The sequence below is a fragment of the Mustela lutreola genome, chromosome 2 (assembly GCF_030435805.1).
Source record: "Mustela lutreola isolate mMusLut2 chromosome 2, mMusLut2.pri, whole genome shotgun sequence".
NCBI lineage: Eukaryota > Metazoa > Chordata > Mammalia > Carnivora > Mustelidae > Mustela > Mustela lutreola.
The window spans coordinates 157,112,140-157,132,920 of NC_081291.1; the positions used below are offsets into that span (position 1 = coordinate 157,112,140).

At 50.2% G+C, this 20,781-nt stretch overlaps 1 protein-coding gene across 1 annotated transcript in view; it reads right to left on the reverse strand.

Moving 5' to 3' along the window:
* SPSB4 (splA/ryanodine receptor domain and SOCS box containing 4) overlaps positions 1-19,778 on the reverse strand; it is a 77,645-nt gene extending 57,867 nt beyond the window's left edge. Inside the window, exons 1-2 of the mRNA XM_059163933.1 lie at positions 19,143-19,778; positions 2,707-3,553 (exon numbers count right to left, since the gene is read on the reverse strand). Coding sequence (XP_059019916.1) covers positions 2,707-3,400 — 694 coding nt within the window. The 5' untranslated portion in view covers positions 3,401-3,553; positions 19,143-19,778. The remainder of the gene's footprint in view (positions 1-2,706; positions 3,554-19,142) is intronic.
* Between the last annotated feature and the right edge of the window lie 1,003 nt (positions 19,779-20,781).

Genomic DNA, 20,781 nt, shown 5'->3' on the forward strand with positions numbered 1-20,781 from the left:
ACCCTTCTCTCCCCAGTGATCTTCTGGGGAAGCAATCCCAGAGAGCAACCCTGCCTTTCTGTTCCAGAGTCCGTCTCTGATTGTGCTTCCCCATGTCCCTGTTGGGTCTGAGTGTGGAGGCCTGACATCGTGTGCACAATCAACACTGGCTCAGAATTCTCACGTACAGAACCCACTGGTCATTCTCTGCTCAAGGACTCCTTAAGGCCAAACCCTTCCTGGTCCCAGGGGATACCCCTGGGAGACATCAGCCCAGGTCACTGGCTACAGGCATCACATAGTCCCCTCCCAACCAGCTCCATCAGACTCTATGGCAGCACGTCCTGTGGGTCACTCTGTAGTCAGGGCTTGTCCTAGGCTGACCATGACCTTTCAAAGCCCAGAAAAGCTGAGGTCCCCCTCTCTGCCATCATATCCTGCCCATAATAGAGAACATTTACCCCCGTCTGGAGAACAGACCAGTGAGACAGCAGACAAGCCAATACTGACACGGAATGACAGATGCTACAGGCTTGCATCACATGACATCTTGGCCTTCTCTTGCCTCCCGATGAGCATTCCAGCTTCAGCCAACCTCAAAAATCACTGCCAGTGGGGAGGAGAATGGAACAGGCCAAGTTTCATCTGCACCAAGCTTTTCCAGCCACCTGAAGGATCCAAGAGCTCCCACCAACATTGCACCGAGGGTACCAGGGCTTGACTGCTCCCGATCCTAACACGCATGGGGGAGCCACCGGCTACAGCCTCGTTAGAACCTTAGCTTTGTACCCAAAAACTGAGCAACAGGTAATAGCTGAGTGTGAACCAATACCCAATACCCAAGGGAAAGCCCACCTTGGAGGCCCAACTGTTGGCTCAAGGAACTCCTGCTGGCTATCAGTGTCAGCCTGTAATCCCAGCCACCATATAATTGGTACTACCATACCAATCTCACGGCAGCTATGAAAGGGACCTGATACTGCCCCATTTTACTTATAAACAAAATGAGTTGTAAAGCATTAGAATGGCTCACCAGAGACACAAAACCATTGAGCACTGGGGAGGCAGTCGGCACTAAGGCACATAAGCCTCCAAAGCCTTGTATGCCAAGTCCACTCTTCTGCTCCCAAGATAAATTCTGGCAAGTAAATTTTCCAGTTCTGCTTGAAAAGAGTGTTTGTTGTTGCTGTTGGTTTTCTTAGTACAGGGGTTTGCCTGGTCCCCATGTCTATGAGGGTTCCAGACATTCTCCACAAGGCACTGGGATGATTAAACTAGCCCTTCTCAGGACACACTCATTTGCTCCTAGATCCAACTGGTTAATCAGAAAAAACAGAACAACACTTCACCATGAATGGCAGTCTTCATCTAACAAGCATGAAGATGAAGTCTGAGCAAGAATGTCCCCTGTTACACCGGAGAGCCGAGCACACCAGCCACTTTCTGCCGGCCTGCCACCCTTGAAAACAGCCAGCCTACCCTACACTTGAGGTAAACATAAACTTTGAGTAAAATGTCACTCTTGACTTCTTTTCCCGGATGTTACTCTCAGTCCCTCAACTGAAGGGAGGGAGCTTGGGGAAAGAATAGGCCTCGGAGGCAGACCTAGGGGGCTGGTTCTCTGTAATTCTGCTCTTCCATTCTCTCCTCTCTGAAATGGGAGCAATTATAGCTCCCATCTGACGCGAATAAACGGGAATGTTGGCTGTAAGCCCCTGCCTCTGTGAGCTTCTTCGGGGGTGTGGCAAGAAGTTCCTGTGTGGACGAAGAGTGTGGACGAGGAGAGGATGAGCTCGCAAGGCTCCACAGAGCGGGCGGCCATGGACGCCTCCCTGCCTTCCTGAGCGACTCCCTCCTGAAACCATAACCAATGTTGTTGCCATGATTTTGAGGCTGCCTCACAGCATCATGTGCATGTTAAATGAGAAGAGGCCTGAGAGCTGCCAGGGACACCTCCAGGAGTCTGGGGGCTTGTCTATAGCCTGCAAGGGGGTTTCATTTGCCCACGTGGTGTTCTCAGCAGTGGCCAGCTTCAAAAATGGGGCTCTTTCACACAAATCTAGATTTGTAGGTCCTCTTGAAAAAAATCAAAAGATTCTATGACTTCCGGCTCTCATTCCCAAGAGGCAATAATCAGAGATGAGGGGCAGGTGACCCCTTTTAGCAGACAGTTCACCTGGGAGAGCTGGGAATTGTGTGTTCAGTCCCTGCCTTCAGTAGGCGGTCAGTAAATGATAGTTATTACCAGCACTTACTATTTATCAGTAGCTCAGAGTACAAGGCATTCAAGTGCGGACACTATGCCTCCTACTGCCACTCCCCTCCTGCTGTGAGCTTAAGGCCCCCGCACACAGAGACATCATTTTCCGTGACCCTTATGCAGACAGCAACTTTCACCATTAGCATCAGGGCAGGAAGCCCTTATTAGGTGCCAGTCATTGGCCTACGCACGTCACCTACATTATGATCTTAGTTGATCCTCACAACAACCCTGACCAAGATTACCATCCTTGTGCCTCTTTTGCAGATGGGAAAACTGAGGCACAGCACAAGACCACCAAACCAGTAAATGAGAGAGTCCCAGTATCCAGGTCCTCTAGGCGGCAGGGTCATCCCAAGTGACAATGGAGGGCGGGGCCTCCCCTGCTCACTGCCGCCCTCCCCAAGGCCTCCAGTGACAGGCAGCCTCTGGAACCCCCAGTGTCCCCAGCCCAACTCAGCACTTACGGTCCAGGCCATTTATGTAGCGCATGGTAACTTCGCAGTGGCCCCACACGGCACTCACCACCGGGTACAGCTTCTTGCCCTTGAGGCCGCGGAAAGCCACGCCCAGATACTGGCCATCCACGACGAAGCTGAGGGTGCCCTCATCCATGTCCAGCACCACGAGCAGCGAGTCTGGCAGTGCGAAGGCCTCCTCGGGCCCCAGGAAGGCAGGGTAGGCCACTCCAGGCCTGTTCTTCCCATCATGGTAGAGGCGGCTGCGGCCCAGGTCCCAGCCCCATGACTCGGCGTCGCTGCCCACCAGTGCCGTGTAGCCCACCGAGTGCAGGGGAGCCCGAGCAGTGGCCACGCCAACTACGGCATGGGTGCCCCGCTGCCGCGCCGGCCAGTGGATCTGCCAGGCATGCAGGCCGCGGGCATGGCCCACCTTGCCGCGGATGCCGTCCGTACTCTGGGCCACCGGGTGCCGGTGGAAGGTGAGCCGGTCGTCATCCTTGACGAAGACATTGAGCGAGCGGTCCTCGGGGTTCCACGCGTGCCGCAGCTGCACTGCAGGCCCTGCGGCGGGCATGTCCAACAGCTGGTCTAGCCGTGCGGGCCGCCCCGGCTCAGCCCCCTGCAGCTCCCGCTTGGCCGGCCGCAGTGCCGGCTCCCGCACCTCCACCGACTTGAGGCTCCCCGAGAGCTTCTGGCCCATGGTTCACTGCCGGAAGGGGGCCGCTGCGGGCCACCGCTACCTTGTGGGAGCTTCCGCTCCCCACAACCAGGGATGGGCTGCCGGGCTGGGTACCAGATTTCTGCACCGTCTACCTCCACAGCCTCTACCGGGCTGGGGCAGAGGCCCAAGCTCCTGGAAGAAAGCAAAGGGCACCAGCTATGACAACAGCATAAACAGCTATTTATGCCCAGAGGCTGGGTTCTTTGCATGCATTAATAATACCAATTAAGTACTATAACAATATCTGGCATTAATCTAGTACTTTCCATATGCCAGACACTGTTTCAAACAGTCTACATTATCATTTAATCCTTAAGTCCTCCCTCTGAGACATGTACATTATTACTCCCATTTTGTAGCTGTGAAAACTAGAGAGGAGAAAGGATAAGGAATTAGCTGAAGTCCCACAGCTAATAATGGGCTGAGCTCAGATTCACACTGAGATCATCTGGCTTCAGAGTCTATGTTCTACTCTTCCAGCAATCACAGACAATTTTATTTTAGAAATAAGGACTGAGCCTAGAGAAGTACAGTGATTTACCCAAGACCACAGAGCCTGGAGAAGAACCCAGGTGTATTTGGTCCCAGGGGACAAGGTCTGTGCCAAGGCCAAGGAGAGACAGGGCCCGGGACACAGGGATGTAGATGTTTAAGGTGTGGTCCTTTGGTTCCCACCTGGACTTCCCTGGGGAGCTTAAATAGTATCTAAAGTGTAGCCAGTCTCAAGAAAGAGGATGCACAGTGAGGATCCAGCAAATTCACCCAGGAGCATGAGCACAGACACAAGACAACAATCTGAGGATCGGGTGGAGTCTCCATGGCAAGATGAGTGGGAGGCAGGGAAATAAGGAGGCTAGTGTCCGGGCTCTCGAGCCAGATAGACCTGTATCCAAATCCCTGTCTCCATCACTAAACTGTTCATCCAAAGAAAGGTCTTTTAGCCTCTCTTAGACTCTAGTTTCCTCACCTGTAAAATGGGGAAAAGTAGTGCCCTCGGGTAGTGTGGTAATCTGTAAGACAGTAATATAAAGGGCCATGCCTGAGACTCTGTGGGCAAGGTTTTCCTCTTTGGCTCTGTCCCCGGAGATCCCACAGGTACCCCTTCCCTTCGGGTGGGTATGCTCTTTCTTTGGGGACACAAACACTGGTTAACAGCACTGACCCCGGACAACCTCCTCTGGGGCAGGATACTGGTTTTCAGGGAGGAGGACTTGACCACCATCTCTAGGAGGCCAGCCAGAACCCAGGGTGCCCGTGCTGCTTGGAAAGCCCTGGATGTGGGGAAGGATGGAGAGGTGAGCCCCACAGCCAGTCCAGAGCAGAGGCATGTGCCTTTCCCTCTGGTGGAAGAGCTGCTGGGCTCTGAACAACATTCCCCGAGGCAAACCAAGAGGCGGGCCTGTTCCATGCCCTGGCCCGTCTGGCCACCTCCTCCCATCTAAACAGTGGCACACTCCCAGCCACAGTTCAAGTGGAGAAGGAAAGGATACTGCTGCCGCCCAGCACACCAGGGATACCACGGATTCCTTGTTAACTCTCTTAGTTTATTCTCCACTCCCATTTCCTTTCTATTTGCAGACCCCAGCTCCAGTGCATGCCAACCCTATCCCCAGAGCTCTGGCTAATGTTTAACCTGGTGGAAACCTGAGCACATAAAAATGTGCAACACTAGACAGTTCTAAGATAGCAGAATACAGTTACTCCTTTTCATATCCCAAATCACCTAAAATAAAAGAGAAAGAGCAAGAGAAATGTAAATGTTATCTTCAGCGAAACTAGAACACATTTGTAACCCAAAGCACAACTTCTAGGGAAAGACTGCCAAGAACAGTAAAGGGCTGCCAAAAACAGAGAAGATCCGATGGGGGGCGAGAGAGCACCTGTGGCCATAGATCTGGGATAAAGCTGGCAGAGCTGACCAGGAGCTGGCACTGCCTGATGGAAAAAAACAACAGTTCCCAAACAGAAGCCCGGGAGCTGCCTCGGGCACCCTGAGGAGAAAGGATGACGGGACCAGCAAAGGAAACCACCAGCCGCCATCAGCCATCAGCCATCATCGCAGGAAGCAGTGTGTCCATGAGGCAGAACAGGAGGTGGAGCCTGCACTGGGAGAAGCCCAGGGCTACAGATCTTGGCCACCTGGGTAGAAGCAAGGCCAAAAGAAATCATGGCCTCAGTCCTGGGAATGAAATTATCATGAACCAGGGAGCAATCCTGTTCTCCTAAAATACTTCCTGGCCTTTCCTCTACATCAATTCACTGCAAAATGTCCATCTAGAGAAGATTCTCCTCTTCCAAAAAGGAACAAGCATAGGGTAGAGTCAAAGATCTAACAGGAGAAATAAAGGAGGAAAAGAGAAAAACAAAAAAACAAAAAACAAGGCAACCAAGAAAATTCACCAGAATAAAAGCTGTCACAAAACATAAAAATTGTGATGAAATTTGTAAACTAATTTGGTGATCACTTATTTCAGAAGGGAGACAACTAGAACAGTCTTAAAAAAAAAAATTCTAAAATGCATCTTACATAGTTATAAACCTCCAGAAGAACTGCAAAAACACAAACCTCCCAGATTGTCAGAAAGAACACAACACAAAATAAAACAGACCACACAGTGAAAGACTTTGGTGTGAAGAACATGAGAAACAATAACACAAAGACAGAAAATATGATAGTAAAACTAAGCCAGAAAGACTAGCTATGTCAATGAATGGCCATGGTAAACTAAAATAATAATAATAATAATAAAATAAATCTAAGATTGGAAATCAAGACAAAACTCCAACTGTATGCTACATATAAGAGGGATATCCAAATCAGAGAGATTCAACAGTATTAAAGATCTAACACACCAAGTAACAGCATCAAACTTTACTGCAAAAGCTACAGCAAATACAAGGGGAGATACACAGTAAAGGAAGATAATTTTTTCTGGCTTATGACAGGTCAATGAACCAAATTAAGTAAAGACATACAAAAATCAAAATTCCATAACTAATAAGACAGATCATGACCTGAGCCAAAGAGAGATGCTTACTGACTGAGCCACCCAGGCATCCCTTCAATATTTTTTAAAACTCTCTTCTAAACAACTTAAAAAAAAAACAACAACAAAACAAAAAAGTATATAGAATTTGCAGAAAATAGAAAGAGTGAGAATAATAAAACATATTCCATATCTTAGAGTCTGTGGGAGCCTACTAAAGTAGATCATGGCTGGTGTACTTATACTAATAAATATTAAAACATGAAAATACATGAATTAAGCATAATAAAATAGAAAAATAACAGAATAAAAAAGTCTGAGAACTAGTTCTTTGGGGAAAATAATACCACAAAACCAAACCAAACCAATAAAACATAAAAACTCTCCAATGCAATCATTTAATCTACCATATTATCTATTATTATGTTATTAATTATTATATCATTATCATTTTAGTATGTTATGAAATGACATAATATGATGTAATGAACTAGTACTTTATCTCTATGGTCTTCTGCCCCAAAGCCCATAACCCCAATCTAATAACGAAAACATAAGACAGATTCCAATGGGGGGCATCCAGCAAAAGGACCAATACACCTGACCAATACACCTCAACACTGTTAAGGCCATTGAAGACAAGGAACATCTGAGAAAGTGTCACAGCCAAGAGAAGCCTACCGACAACTAAATTTAATATGGTGTCCTGGAAGAGAGAAACAATGCTAGGTGAAAACTAAAGAAATCTGAATAAAGCCTAGCCTTCGGATAACCGGGTATCAATACTGGTTCATTAGCTAAGATAAATGTACCATACTAATGGAAGATGTTAATAATAGGAAAAACTAGGTGTGAGTATATGGGAACTCTACCTCCTTTTTATGTAGCTTTTCTATAAATCTAAAACTACTCTAAAAATTAAAGTCTAGGGGTGCCTGGGTGGCTCAGTGGGTTAAGCTTCTGCTGTCAACTCAGGTCATGATCTCAGGGTCTTGGGATCGAGCCCCGTATCGGGCTTTCTGCTCGGCAGAGAGCCTGCTTCTTCCTTCCCATTGCCTTCCTCTCTATCTACTTGTGATCTCTTTCTGTCAAATAAATAAATAAAAATCTTTTAAAATTAAAGTCTATTAATTAGAAAACACTAAAATAATTTTTAAGTTCTAGAAAATTCAAAAATGTACAAAACTTAAAAATCACTGCCTGTCTCATTAATCAGATGTTAAACACTATTAGCATTTGAATTCTTTCATTTTATCTTTTTTTTTAATCTACAAAAATAATTTTCTACAAAATTTTCTTTTTATTTATATGTTGGCTAATTGAATTTAAATTAAAAAAAATTTAAAAATGGCATCATGAGCCTTTCTTTATTCAGGTTATTTCACCTAAAATTAAGTAATTAACATTTTCAGATGTTACTAAATATATTTTAAATGTAGGACTTCAATGACTTAAATAAAGAAACCATAAAACATATGAACCACTTAATCTGATCATTTATAAGGGGGAGAGAAGACCCAAACATAAGAAATAAGAAATGAAAATGGGAAGTAACCAAATGGCATAGTAAAAAGCACTCATGAAAGAGATTAGACTAGCTTGTTGTTTTAATATGGAGAAATACTTAAGACACAAATTACAAATATATGACAAACTACTATAAATTGGTAAGAGAAGACCAATCCACATACAGAAAGTGAAAGATACTACAAATAGTTCACACAAAAAGAAAAACAAATGGTTCTTTTGAGATGTTCTACCAAATGCATACTCAAAGAGAAACAAGTTAGAACTACAATGAAATGCTGGTTTTGTCTATCAGATTAGAAAAGCTCAAAAAATTAGATAACACCTTTCTGAAGGAGCAGACAGGCACATACATTGCTAACCTGAAGGTAAAATGGCATAACCTCAGTGGAGGATGAATTAACACCATTTCTCAGAATTGCAAATGCACATTCCCTTTGACCGAGCAGTTCCACTTCCAGTATTTATTCAGTATTAAATGTTCAGAGCTAAATACATACGTATAATACATCACACACATATATTATGTATTATATATAAAACAATACATGTGTGTATCAAATATTATATATATAACACATATACATAGGCAGCATTGTTTGTAATAGCAAAATATTGGAAAAAAGGCTAAATAGATTTCAGTAAATCATATGATGGAATACTATGCAGCTGGAGAAAAAAATGTGTTGACATGAGGAGTCAATAGAGAGATGAAAGCGAACAAACAAGGTCCAAAACATTCTGTGTGATGTGCTGCCATTAATGTGGGGAGTGGGGGAGGAGGGAGGAGCAAGAGGGCAGAGGTGGGGGAATGAGGTGTGGGTGGGGTATTTAACCCAAAGGGCCCAGATGGAAAAGAGGACCAGCTGTGTCTACAAGAAAGCTGGACACTGCCGTTCAGTTAACAAGACAACTTGCTTTTTCCTCTGTTCACTTTGGAGCTTCATAGCAACCTTCACCTAGCCCTTGAGCCTCAACCAATTATGAGAGAAAAGCGAGACAATCTGTGAGAGGTGCGGGGTATGTATGGGGATTCAAGTAACAGAGCCAACACTCATCCAGGGTCATCTCGTTAAGTCTGTACAGTCTGCCCTAGTGCATCTGACTGCGAGGGGGTTGGAATCTGCTGCTTTTATAATTCAGTTAAAGGCACCTTATAGTCTCATTCTAATAGATTGGGAAACTGAGGCGGCAAGAGGCAGCAGCCTGAGCAAAGTGACCCGGCTAAAAGCGGATCTGTTCCCGTCCTGAACCCCAAGTCCACACGACATATGCTCCTCTGTCTTTCTCCATCACTAACGGTAGGTATCTGCACTCACTCTGTGCCAGGTGGCATGACAGCTGCTTCACAGGAACTGGAAGGCATGTGCTCTCTATCCAAAAGAAGAAACAGATGCAGAGAGGTTTCTAGCAAGTGGCAGGACTGAGACAGACCCCAGGGCCATGGTAGGCCAAGCCCATGCTCTCCCACCTTCTCTTCACTGCTAAGGATGAGGCCTGTGCATGAAGGCAGGAGTGATCAGTGCTATGTGGCCTGCACGGGACGTGTCTAAGGGCAACTGCTTTACCTTTGTACACAACCAGGCCAGCTTTGGAGTTGTTGCTGTTGAAAACACCCTTAATGTGTTTGAAAGCAACAGCCAAGCCACATCCCCAGAGGAGACCCAATTGAGTCACTGGGGACCTCAGGGCCTCTGCCCCATCAGTAGCAGGTGCAGATCCCAAAGGCTGGCCATATTGGGGGTGAAGCGAGGCAGACCTCTAACAGGCCTCTAACAGTTCTCGCCCCATGGAAGGGTCCGCCCGAAGTGCTCACGTCCACTAGTGGAAAACTTGTGACCATGCAGTGGAACAAAGGGCAGGATTTGAATGCCCAGCTGCCCACTGGGCCCTGGGCCAGAATGTGATCTCTCTGAGACTCACCTAAAAAGTGCTGCTAACTCCGTGCTAACCTTGCCTGCCTTTGCAAGGATGTTTGTAAAGTCTGGAATAGTGCAGGGCCCATTCAGCTCCCTGGTTCAGGAGCTACCCAGAAAATGTGAAGTGATCCTTTAAACTGTGTACGTTCTCTGACATGGCCATTTCCTGAATGCATCCTAAAGAAAAGATCCTGGGTGTACACTAGGATTCTGCTACAGAGCAAAGGGTAAAGTGGTTCAGTGGAGCAAAGAATGGAGGTCAGTGCACATCCTCAACAACAGGGGACTAGGTCTTAGCTTCTAGCCTCGCACCTGGTCTGCAGTGTGGGCTCTCTTCTGCCCTTACCTTCCCTGTACCCAAGTGGGACTCCCTGCCCCTGCAGGCCTCACCCTAGGGAAGTCCCAGCTCCTACAGTCCCCTTTAACTGGTCACTGAATAGCAAATGAGTCAAAGAAGGCCTAAATAATTTGGATTTAGTCCCAATGAAACTGTCAAAGGGCATGGTCAGGATCAGAATCGAGGGACAGAATGGCCAGCTGACTCCAGGGCAGAGCTGGGAGGAAGAAAATTAGTAATAGAACCCCAGATCCTAAACCTGGCCTCCAGGCCCATTTGCAAGTCTTTGTCCAGGTGGGTAGAGTCCTTAGCCTTTCCTTCAAGTCCCTAATCCGGTAGGACAGCTCCACTTTTTCCAGGAAGCCTGCCCTGATCTACAGGCCTCAAGGAACCTGCTGGCCTGGGCAATCTGGTCTGGCTGATCTGCATTTCTTTCTGCCTTGAGGGGTGTTCCTCTGAGCACAAAATCTTTCACCTGAGGCTTCCCTGCTCCCCCCAGCACAGACAGCCACCAGGCTTTAAAGACAGGGTAGAGTATGTGTAGGAGTGTGGGGAGGTAGCACTGAGCTACAGAGGTCTCACCTTCTGTTCTTTTTAGAGGATGTAGTCAGGAGATGGGGACACGGGGCCTAGTTCTGTCACTAACACTGTCCTTTCCTCTGAGCAGCTGTCTCTTGTCAATCTCCAGTCTGCCCCTTTGCTAGATACTGGTGAGCACGCTGCCTCAGTCCTTATTTACGCACTCAACAAACAGAGGGTAGCTGCCACGTGCTGGGCCCTGGGCTGCTGGGAGCCGGGGAGACAGCAGGAGCGCCATCAGACTCAGTGCCTTCAGTCCCTGCCTTTTCTCTTCAGCCTTTAGCCAGAAGGAATGGGTCCCTGTCGCATTTCTCTTCTTGTCTCCACCACAGACCCTGGCACTGGGCCAGGCACAGGGGATCTACAGCAAAGTCCAAATCCCTGCTAGGAATCACACCATCTCTCAACCCCCTAAGAAGAGGGCACACTGCACACTGCTTAAAGGGCCTCTGTTGTCCCATTCCCCCCAAACCACACTTCGTCTCTTAGTCTTTGCTTGGATGGGATGCTTAATGACATTATCTGGCAGAGCAAGAAAACAAAAATCCAAATTGCCAATTGCCCTTCTGGGGACCCTGGAGGGGTGTTGCAACACAACAGAGAAATGAGGAAACGTGAAATGTTGAGGCTGGCCCGGGAAGAAGCCTCAGCGGTCTGCAAAACGTGATGCTCAAGCTTCAGGGGAGTGGTACCAGAAACCCCATTCTCAGAGGCCCAGCTGGCTGGTCAAACCCAGGCATGGGGTTGGCCGTGGGATCGACGCTGCAGGAATTGGTAATGACTGGGTGAGCTGCCTTCCCCTCAGGATGGCCTCTGGGTTCAGACTCAGGGGTGGGTATGGATTTCGTTTCTTCTTTTAGCCAACAGTAACGCTGCCTCTCTGGGGATCTGAGGCTACAGGAAGGTCTAAAACCAGATCGCTTCCCTCTAGGGAGAGCTCACACCAAAGAGGTCATATCCAGTGACAGGTCTGAATAATGGCAAGGGCCGTAAAAAAAAAAACAGCACAGTCTGATACCATTTGAATTCCTTTAATAGACTCCTATTGCTTTCAAATACATACTATAGCAGTTGTAAAATGCATAGTTAATTGAATCAGACCCCAGCTTACAATCCTTCACAGCAGGATAAAGGGCAGACCCCTAACCCTAACCTCCCCAAATGCTCCCTTGACCGACCCTCCTCCACAAACCCCTTCACTGCATTCCCACCAACCTGCCAGAACTTTCCAACAGGCACACGTAAGCCCACACATCCCTGTCCTACCACGCTGCTGCCTTCGTCCCTCCTCTCTCCCTGCACACCCCCGAGTGCACACATCTGGGTAATTCAGCTTGGGGATCAACACCTCTGGGGAGCCCCCTCCCCAGCTCTCAGAGGACTTGTCTCTTGTGATAAGGCTGCTGGACTTGTCTCCACCAGCCTTATTCCAGGAGAGGCTGTGCATCCCCTTAGCTGCATCCCTCCTGCCCACTGGGAGACAACTTGAGAGTGGGGCTGGGTCTCCTCACTGTAGCCCCAGGACTCCCAAACGGTGCCGGAGCAGAGCAAGTGCTAGGCCAACATCTCCACAACACCCAAGCCTGAGCAAATGAGCCAAAGAAGCCTCCACGGAAGCATGAGCTGGAGGTACGGAGAGCCATGAGCCCAGGCAATCCATTTACCATCATCATTCCTTCGTTTTTTGCCTCCAGACAATGACGCCAATGATACCTACTGGACCCTGGTTCGACTGGGATGTTTTTAAGATTTTCTTAGCTCCGGGGCGCCTGGGTGGCTCAGTGAGTTAAAGCCTCTGCCTTTGGCTCAGGTCATGATCCCAGGGTCCTGGGATTGAGCCCCGCATCGGGCTCTCTGCTCAGTGGGGAGCCTGCTTCCCCTCTCTCTCTGCCTACTTGTGATCTCTGTATGTCAAATAAAATCTAAAAAAAAAAAAAATTTTCTTAGCACAAATATTAAGTGGGAGGCTGTTTTATTAAAAGAAGCTCATTCAGCATGAAACTACCAACGACGAATGAACTGAAGAGCCTTCAAGGTGTTGCCCCAAACGCCCATTATCTTTTTCCCTCTCCATGCATGCACGGAGCTCATGCTACAATGGGCTGGGCAAGTCCTTTCTTCCCCAGAGCTCACAAAGAGAGCCATCTGTCCAGTTCCAGGTGGAAACGTCTCACGCCTGCCTTCCTAGAGTGCAAATCAATGAGGCTTCCCCGAGCCTCTCCTTCTTGTGGGGTTTCCATGGGAATCCTCCCACGCGTGACTGAGCCAGGAGCCCCCAAGGCAGAAGCTCAGGCTGTCAGCCAGCAAGGAGAGCCAAGGATAGGATGAAGAAGTTTGCTGGGCGGAGACCAGGCCAGCGTGCTCTATCTACAAGGTCATTTGAAAGAGACACACCTCCAAGGCAGCAAGGCCAGAGGCCTGGTCACGCTGCAGCTGCCCCTGTGCCCAGAGGAGGTTCCCAGGCACATGTGGCTTGTTCTAGGGGGCAGGTGGCCTCTGTGAGGCCCAGCATGGCTCAGGCTAGAGCAGAGCTGGAGCACGGGTGGGGGAGGGCGCTACACACTGGGACCCTCCTGAGGAACATTCTATGAGAGAAACACAATAATCTTCATGTCCCAGTCCCTCATTTATCTCCCATTTATTCAATATAACTGGTTGTGGGAAAATTCAGGATACACGAAAGAAAAGCAGATTTATTCATGCCTCGGGCTTGATCCAGGAGATCATGATAGGCACCTGCTGGGATTTCTGAGAGTCCCTCTATGAACCCTGAGGTATCTCTGGGAACATTTTTGAGAGACCAGGGAGTGGACAAGAGAGGAGAAGGGGCTGGTGAAGAAGCGGGAGAAATAGGGAGACCTGGGAGAGAAAGAGAGGAGAAGGAGGGCCAGGTGGGAGGGGGTCCCTGGCCCCAGGAGTGTGTGTTATTAACCTAGCTCCTGGTCTGTGGCTGGGAGGAAGCCATCTCTGTGGCCTGGCTAACTAGAACAACCTCGCCTCCCTCCTGGAGAAGGCAGGCCTCCGGGTTCACCATCAATGGCATTTTCCAGCACTAAGCCAGATGGGTGACTTGGGAATTGCTCTGGGCCTCTCCCTCTGTGCATGCATGGAGGTCCAGAGCTCGTGGCAGCTTCCTGTCACCTCCTGGCTCCAGGACATACCTTTACTGCCCCATAAATGGGGCCACCCCTAGGTCACTCCTCTCATTTCTGGCCTCTACAGATTCTTCCAAACTGGATCTCTAGCCCTGCCTTCTCTCCACCACACCAGAACCCTCTTTCTGGAAACCTCTAACCACCATCAGATTGGGTGCTCCTTCAAATAATCTTGTAAAGCCAGCTGGCCTCTTTCTACCACAAGCCTCCCCCCAGGGAGTTGGGGAGGGGTGTGCTCACCCCAGATGTCAGAAATCTGGGGGCCCACTGGTGCCTCAGAATCTACATGTCCAGAGCTGAACCTCCGCTTCATCCCTCTCCAGTATACCAAGTTCCTCTCCGCGCCCCCAGTTCTGCCATGGATCCCCCCATTCCTCTGTCTCTCTCACTGAATGCCTTCAGCTCTCTCTTAGCTCAGCTGTCGCCTGGATTACTGCAATGGTCTCCTAACAGGGCTCCTTGACTCAGTCTGTGTCCTCTAACCACCCTTCCAAGGTGCCAAGGAGTGAATCTGACCAAGCAACCACCCATCTTCCCAGTCACCAATCCAGGTGGCTTCTCAGGGGGAAGCTGCACCCCATAGCTTGGCAAACAGTGCCCGAGACCTGCTCCTGTTTAGTTCTCCCACACTGCCTGCCAGCACTGCCCAGCTCAGAGTGGCCAGGCCGGACTTCCCCAAGCACTACATCTCGTCCATACCTTGCTGTCCTGGAAGCCTTCCCACTTTCCCTTGCCTGGCTGATTTCTCCCTGCAAGCAGGCTGGGCAGCCTCTGTGCCAGCCCTCCATCTCTCTGCATCTCCGTCCTTGTCTTCTGCACGGCATGCTGCATTGCTTGTTGGCAGAGCCAGCACCAAACTCTCCCCTACCTTCTGCCGGCATCCAGCCAGCACCCGCTACCTCTGGCTAGGTGAGAAACCACCCTTTGGGTTGAAGAAGGGATATCTACTCCACATCTCCTGTACAGCTTGCATTTTTAACAATGAGCATTTTTTCCCCTCATAATAAAAGTACACATGTGAAATGGGAATTGAGTTCTAAACTCAATATGTGAAACAAAAACCACATGCAGTCAACACTGCCCAGAAAGGTCCACAAGGCCCAGGACATCTGATTTGGGTTCGCCATCTTCTTCCCCAATGGGTTCAGTACAGACAAGCGTTTTTCCCACAGCCTCCAGATTTCTTTCTTTTATTTATTTATTTTTAAAGATTTTATTTATTTATTTGACACACAGAGAGAGATCACAAGTAGGCAGAGAGGCAGACAGGGGGCGGGGGGAAGCAGGCTCTCCCCTGAGCAGAGAGCCCAATGCGGGACTTGATCCCAGGACCCTGAGATCATGACCTGAGCCGAAGGCAGAGACTCAACCCACTGAGCCACCCAGGCATCCAGCCTCCGGATTTCTTGAGCTGAGTAGCAGCAGATAAAACAGCTGACTTATTTAAGTACCATATTTTATTTAAAAATGTATTGATATTTTATGTATTTTTTGCTGTGGATCTTCTTTACCAAATATCTATGGTTATGGTCACATAAGTTAAGTGCAGATATTTATGTACTTTTTTTTTTTTTTTTTAAGATTCTACTTATTTGAGAGAGAGATTTAGATAGTGAGCAGGGGGAGGGGTAGAGAGAGAATCTCAAGCAGACTCCATGCTGAGCGCAGAGCCAAATGTGGGGCTCGATCCTACAACCCAGGAGATCATGACTCGAGCTAAAACCAAGAGACAGGGGCCCAATCGACTAAGCCACCGAGGTGCCCCTATGTACTTATTTTTTTAAATGACTGTGAAGCAAAAGCTTCTGATCATTTTACTCCAGGTCCCACCACCCCCCAGATTTTCCACATTGAATGGCCTGTTCCAGCCAGAGAATTGTCTGAGACCCTTCATTCTTATACCTACAGAGAAGAGACCTTTCATGAGCTTGGCTATGTGACAACAGGCCAGGCAACTCAGGGAGAATTAAGGAGTCCCCATATATTAAGTTAACTGGATGTCTTCACAGAGGGATGAGAAACTCTGTACTGGCACACGTCTTGCCCATTTCCTGGGAAGACGAATGAAGGAGTCAGTCTTAAGAAAAGGGAAGAGGGCACCTGGGTGGCTCAGTTGGCTAAGAAACTAACTCTTGATTTCTGCTCAGGTCGCGAACTCTGGGTTGTGAGATCAAGTCCCCCTCAGCACTTAGTCTGCTTGAGAGTCTCTCTCTCTCTCTTCTATCCCTGCCCTGCAACACACACACTCACACTCTTTCTCTTTAAAAAGATAGAAAGAAAGAAAAGAGAAGACTAAAAGCAGGGGAACAGCAAATAAATTCCTTCGAGTGTTGCAGCAAAACCAGAAAGGCCAGGAATGGAAGGCAATGAGATAAGAAAACAATGACAAAAGGAGAAGGGAGCAGTAACCAGACCTGGAAGACCCTGGGGTGTCTAGAGTTTACTGAAGGACAGCCTTGTGGGGGTTCTAAGATAGAGAGGGCTTTGATTGTTTGATTGATTAATTTTTTTCATGTAGGCTGGTGTTGGAGCCCAGCATGGGGCTTGACCTCACAATCCTGAAATCAAGACCTGACCTAATAACAAGACTCAGAGGGGCGCCTGGGTGGCTCAGTGAGTTAAAGCCTCTGCCTTCGGCTCAGGTCATGATCCCAGGGTCCTGGGATCGAGCCCTGCATCGGGCTCTCTGCTCTGCAGAGAGCGTGCTTCCACCTCTCTCTCTGCCTGCCTCTCTGCCTACTTGTGATCTCTGTCTGTCAAATAAATAAATAAAATCTTTATAAAAAAAAATAACAAGACTCAATGCTTAACCAACTAAGCCACTTAGGTGTCCCAATTCACTTATATTTTTATTTTTTAAATTTTTATTTATATATTTGACAGAGAGAGACACAGTGAGAGAGAGAACACAAGCAGGGGGAATGGGAGAGGGAGAAGCAGGCCTCCTGCTGAGCAAGGAGCCCAATGCTGGTCTCCATCCCAGGACCCCAGTATCATGACCTGAGCTGAAGGCAGACACTTAATGACTGAGCCATCACGGCGTCCCTCACTTATATTTTTTAAAGATGTTTCTGATAAATGCTTATTGCTCTTATCTGCTAATCTGATAGGTGGAAGAAAAAAAATGTATCTTATTGTAGTTTTATCTTGCATTCTCCTTACTGAGGGAGGTAGGGCATCTTGTCATATGTTTAAGTATCATTTCGATTTCATTTTGTGTATGTGGACTGTTAATGGTTTTTGTCCAGTTTTGGTGTTTTGTTTATTGACTAGAGAAACCTTTTATATATTAAAGAGATGAGCCCTTTGTGATAGAAGTGACAATTCTCCTCCCAGTTTGTCCTGTGTCTCTTGACTATTTACGGTGATTTCTTTCCCCTGCAGTTTCTTTTTATATAATTGAATTTATCAATCTTTGAAAGAAAACAGAAATACAAACTGGAGAGATATTTGAGTGAGGTGGCCAGCCAGTTGAATTCTGTTGTTTGCCAAAGGTCGCTTAAATTCCTTTTATTACTACTATTTAAATAAGTTTTAAAAATTGAATCAATCAGAGGGTATGTGTTTCAGAGGAATATGCCCTTGTGTAAAGCAAGCTTAGATCATCCTGTTGACACTCTGTCTTTCCACAAACTCCATTAATCTGCAGAGCTTTAGAAACAAATGAAGGTTGGGGGGGGGGATGAGAAGGCGTCCCCATTAGACTGCATGACAGAAGCTGCAGGATTTGGTTGGAGGATAGAGGTGAGAAGGTGGGGAAGCAGGGAAAGAGAGACTGAGAGAGATTTAGTGCACTGATCTCTTCCCATGGTGCTGTGACCGGTGGGGAAGAGGGTGGGCAAATCTTGGGATTCTCCTTTTAATAGCGTTTCCCTGAGGCTCAGGAATAACATTTCACGTCTTCCGGATTTAGGCTCTTTGGATCGTGGGGAGGGGCAGAAGGTGGGTGGAAGATGGGGGCTCAGATTCCTAGAGAGGAGAGAAGTCCTATCTTTACCCCCGCAACCGCCCCCAGCAGAGGATGTGGCCGACGAGGAGACCGAGCTGGGAGAGATCCGAGTACTGGCCCAAGGTCACACCGAGGGCTGATGGTGGAGGCGGAATTCGAACTCTAGCCTCACTCCAGAGCCCAGAGTTCCCCACCTCTTCGCGGCAGCGGTACAGAAACGCCCTCCTCTCCGTTCTAGTCCTCAATCGTCCACGCTCGGCCCTTAGAGAGGATGGAGCGGCCACTTCTCAGTTTATCCCACCAGGGAGAGGTCCTGGGCTCAGAGTCCCCTCCTGGCTCGGAGCCCGTGGCGCGCGTCCTGCGGCGCTACCGGGGCGGACACATTTGCCTCTCTCTAGGCTCTGCCCTCCTCCCTCCTTCCCAGGCCCGACCTCCTATCCCTGCCTGTGACTCGCGGAGGGTGCGACGCCCTCGCTTCCTGAGCATCACTAAGTTTGTCTCCAAGCAAGGCCACAAACTGCCCCGAGCAGCGCTCGGGCCGGGAGACCAGCCTCGCTGCCCCAGCGTCTAGAGAAAGCGGTAACACCAGCCACCACTTCATCACTGCCTGCTGCGTGCCAGGCCCTTGATTTCCACCGCTCCGAATCCCCTCCCCCACCCCACCCCGACGAGCACACCCCCAGAATTTATTCAGTTCCCATTGTATAGACGAGGGAGCTGCTACAGCTCCGGAAAGTTGTGAAACGCTTGGGCTCACACACCTAATAATAATGCTAGCTAGCGTTGGACAGAGTACTTCCTATGTGCCAGGCACAGGTCTGCATACGTTACAAGCATCGCCTCATAGATCCTGCCAATACACTTATAAAACGGGTACCATGATCATCCCCATCCTACGGATGAGGAAACTGAGGTTTGGCGCCTTGCCCAAGGTCACTCCGCGAGTGAATGACGGATCTCGCACCCAAACCCAAGCAGGGCGGCTCGGGTGGCAGTCTTTCATGCTGTCTCCATTACACAGAGAAGCAGTAGGCTTCGAACCTTTGGCACCAGGGGCCAGCCCTAAATGCCCCAAGCCTGCACACAGACCAGCCAGTTGGGACTGCCACAGCTTCCAGAGAGGAATTCCCGGGAACTCGGACAGGACCCATGCCTGGAGCTCCCGTTGTGGTGAGTGCCGGCCCGCACGAGGTCCGCGCTGCCAGATCTCCGCGCCCGGCTCCCGGGCGCCCAAGGACGCCCCTCACTAGAAGCCAGACGATACTCACCATAAAAGAGAGGGCGAGCGCCTGCGGGGAGGAATCGCCGGGCTGGCAGGTCCTGCACTCAGCCAAGAGCTGTCGGTTGCCGCCGCCGCCGCCGCCCACTCAGGGGCGCCCGAGCGACCCCGAAGATGCCGGCTGGCTCCCCAGGGCCAGGGGCGCGTCCTCACCTCTGGTGTCCAACAGCAGCGCCCCCTCTGCCCGGCAGGGTGGCCTGGAGTTGGAGCGTTCTTGGGGAAGTTGGCGCTCGGGCACGGCGGGAGGGCGCGAGAGGTCGGGTGGGCGTAGGGCAGCGCCTTCCTGCACGGATCCCGGGGGCGCGCCAAGGCCCGCGATCTAGCCGTGCCGAAGATCTGCGCGGGACCGAGAGGGCGGCGAGTCCCGAGCTCAGGGCTGACGGGCCGCGCCTCGGCCGCTGGCCCCCGGCGCGCCCCGCGTCTTCCCCCGCGCCCTGGGCGCACGCAGTCGTAGCTGGAGCTGCTGTCCGGGCTCGGGCTGCGGTGCGCTCATCGCCCTCCCCAGGGGCTAGGCGCCTTTGTGCGCGGGGCGCGCCGGCCGCCGCGGCCAGCTCTGGATGCTGCAGCCGCCGCCGCCTCCCCCTCCTCAGCCGCCCGCTCCCCGCCTTCCCGGCCGGCCCGGAGGCTGCAGCTGAAAGCCGATCCGGCTGAGCTCATCCCTGAAGGCCACTAATCCAATAGCCGCGGAAGGCGCGGCCGCCGGGAACGCCCCTTCCCCCACCATCCCGCGCCCCGGCCGGTCCCAGCTCGGGCCGCTGCCGGCGCCGCCACCTTCCCTAGGCCACCAGCTGGCGGGAGAGGGAAGTGGAGCCCGCGCCCCTGTGCCGAGTCGGCGCGGTCGCCATTCACCCGCCCGCTTCCCCGCGCACTCCCTCACTCCCGCACTCATTCATGTGCACGGGTCTTCCCCCATTCATTCAAGCGCGCGGGGAGCTCCGGGGTGGGTGCCCCTGAGAGGGAGGAGACACCCACGGTCACTCGGCAGCTTTGGTGTTTCTTCCCAACGCACGTGGGAAGTAGCAGCCAGGGAAAGAGGATGGTTTAATATTCTCTCCCTTAGACACGTGTCTACATTTTATTTTTAAAGAGCAGGCTTCAACTCATCTTTTAAAATTCCAATTTCGTACTGCACCTGCCTCACCGAGCCTTCCCCGCCCACCCGAGGCGCTGGGAGGTGAGCCTCCCTGCTCTGCGGGCTACTATAGAGCTGAGGGTGGGCTGCTTCCCAGCCAGCCCGAGATAAGGAAGAGGGCGTGGCCAGAGCGGAGGCCCAGAGGGTGCATCCAAGCATCTGTGCTTCCTCGGGGAAATTGAAAGTTCCTGGTCTGAGTGTCCCCCTCTGTGCTCCCGGGGCTGACTTCCATTTCCTTCCACAGTCATTTGGTCTGACCCCAGCCCTCTCTGTGCCAGGCACGAAAGAGCCTACATGCAGAGGACCCATGTCGTCAAGGTCACACAGGTGAAGACAATTCAAACCCTTGAAGGAAATGTTTTGATGGAGGTTCTGGGGCTCCTTTGCCGGACCAGGAAGGGCAGCCTGGGAACGTTTCCTGGTGAAGGTGGTTACACGAATTAGCTCCTGGAGGCAAGAGGTGGAAGGGAGGGGGAGGCGGGAGGGTCATCTGGCT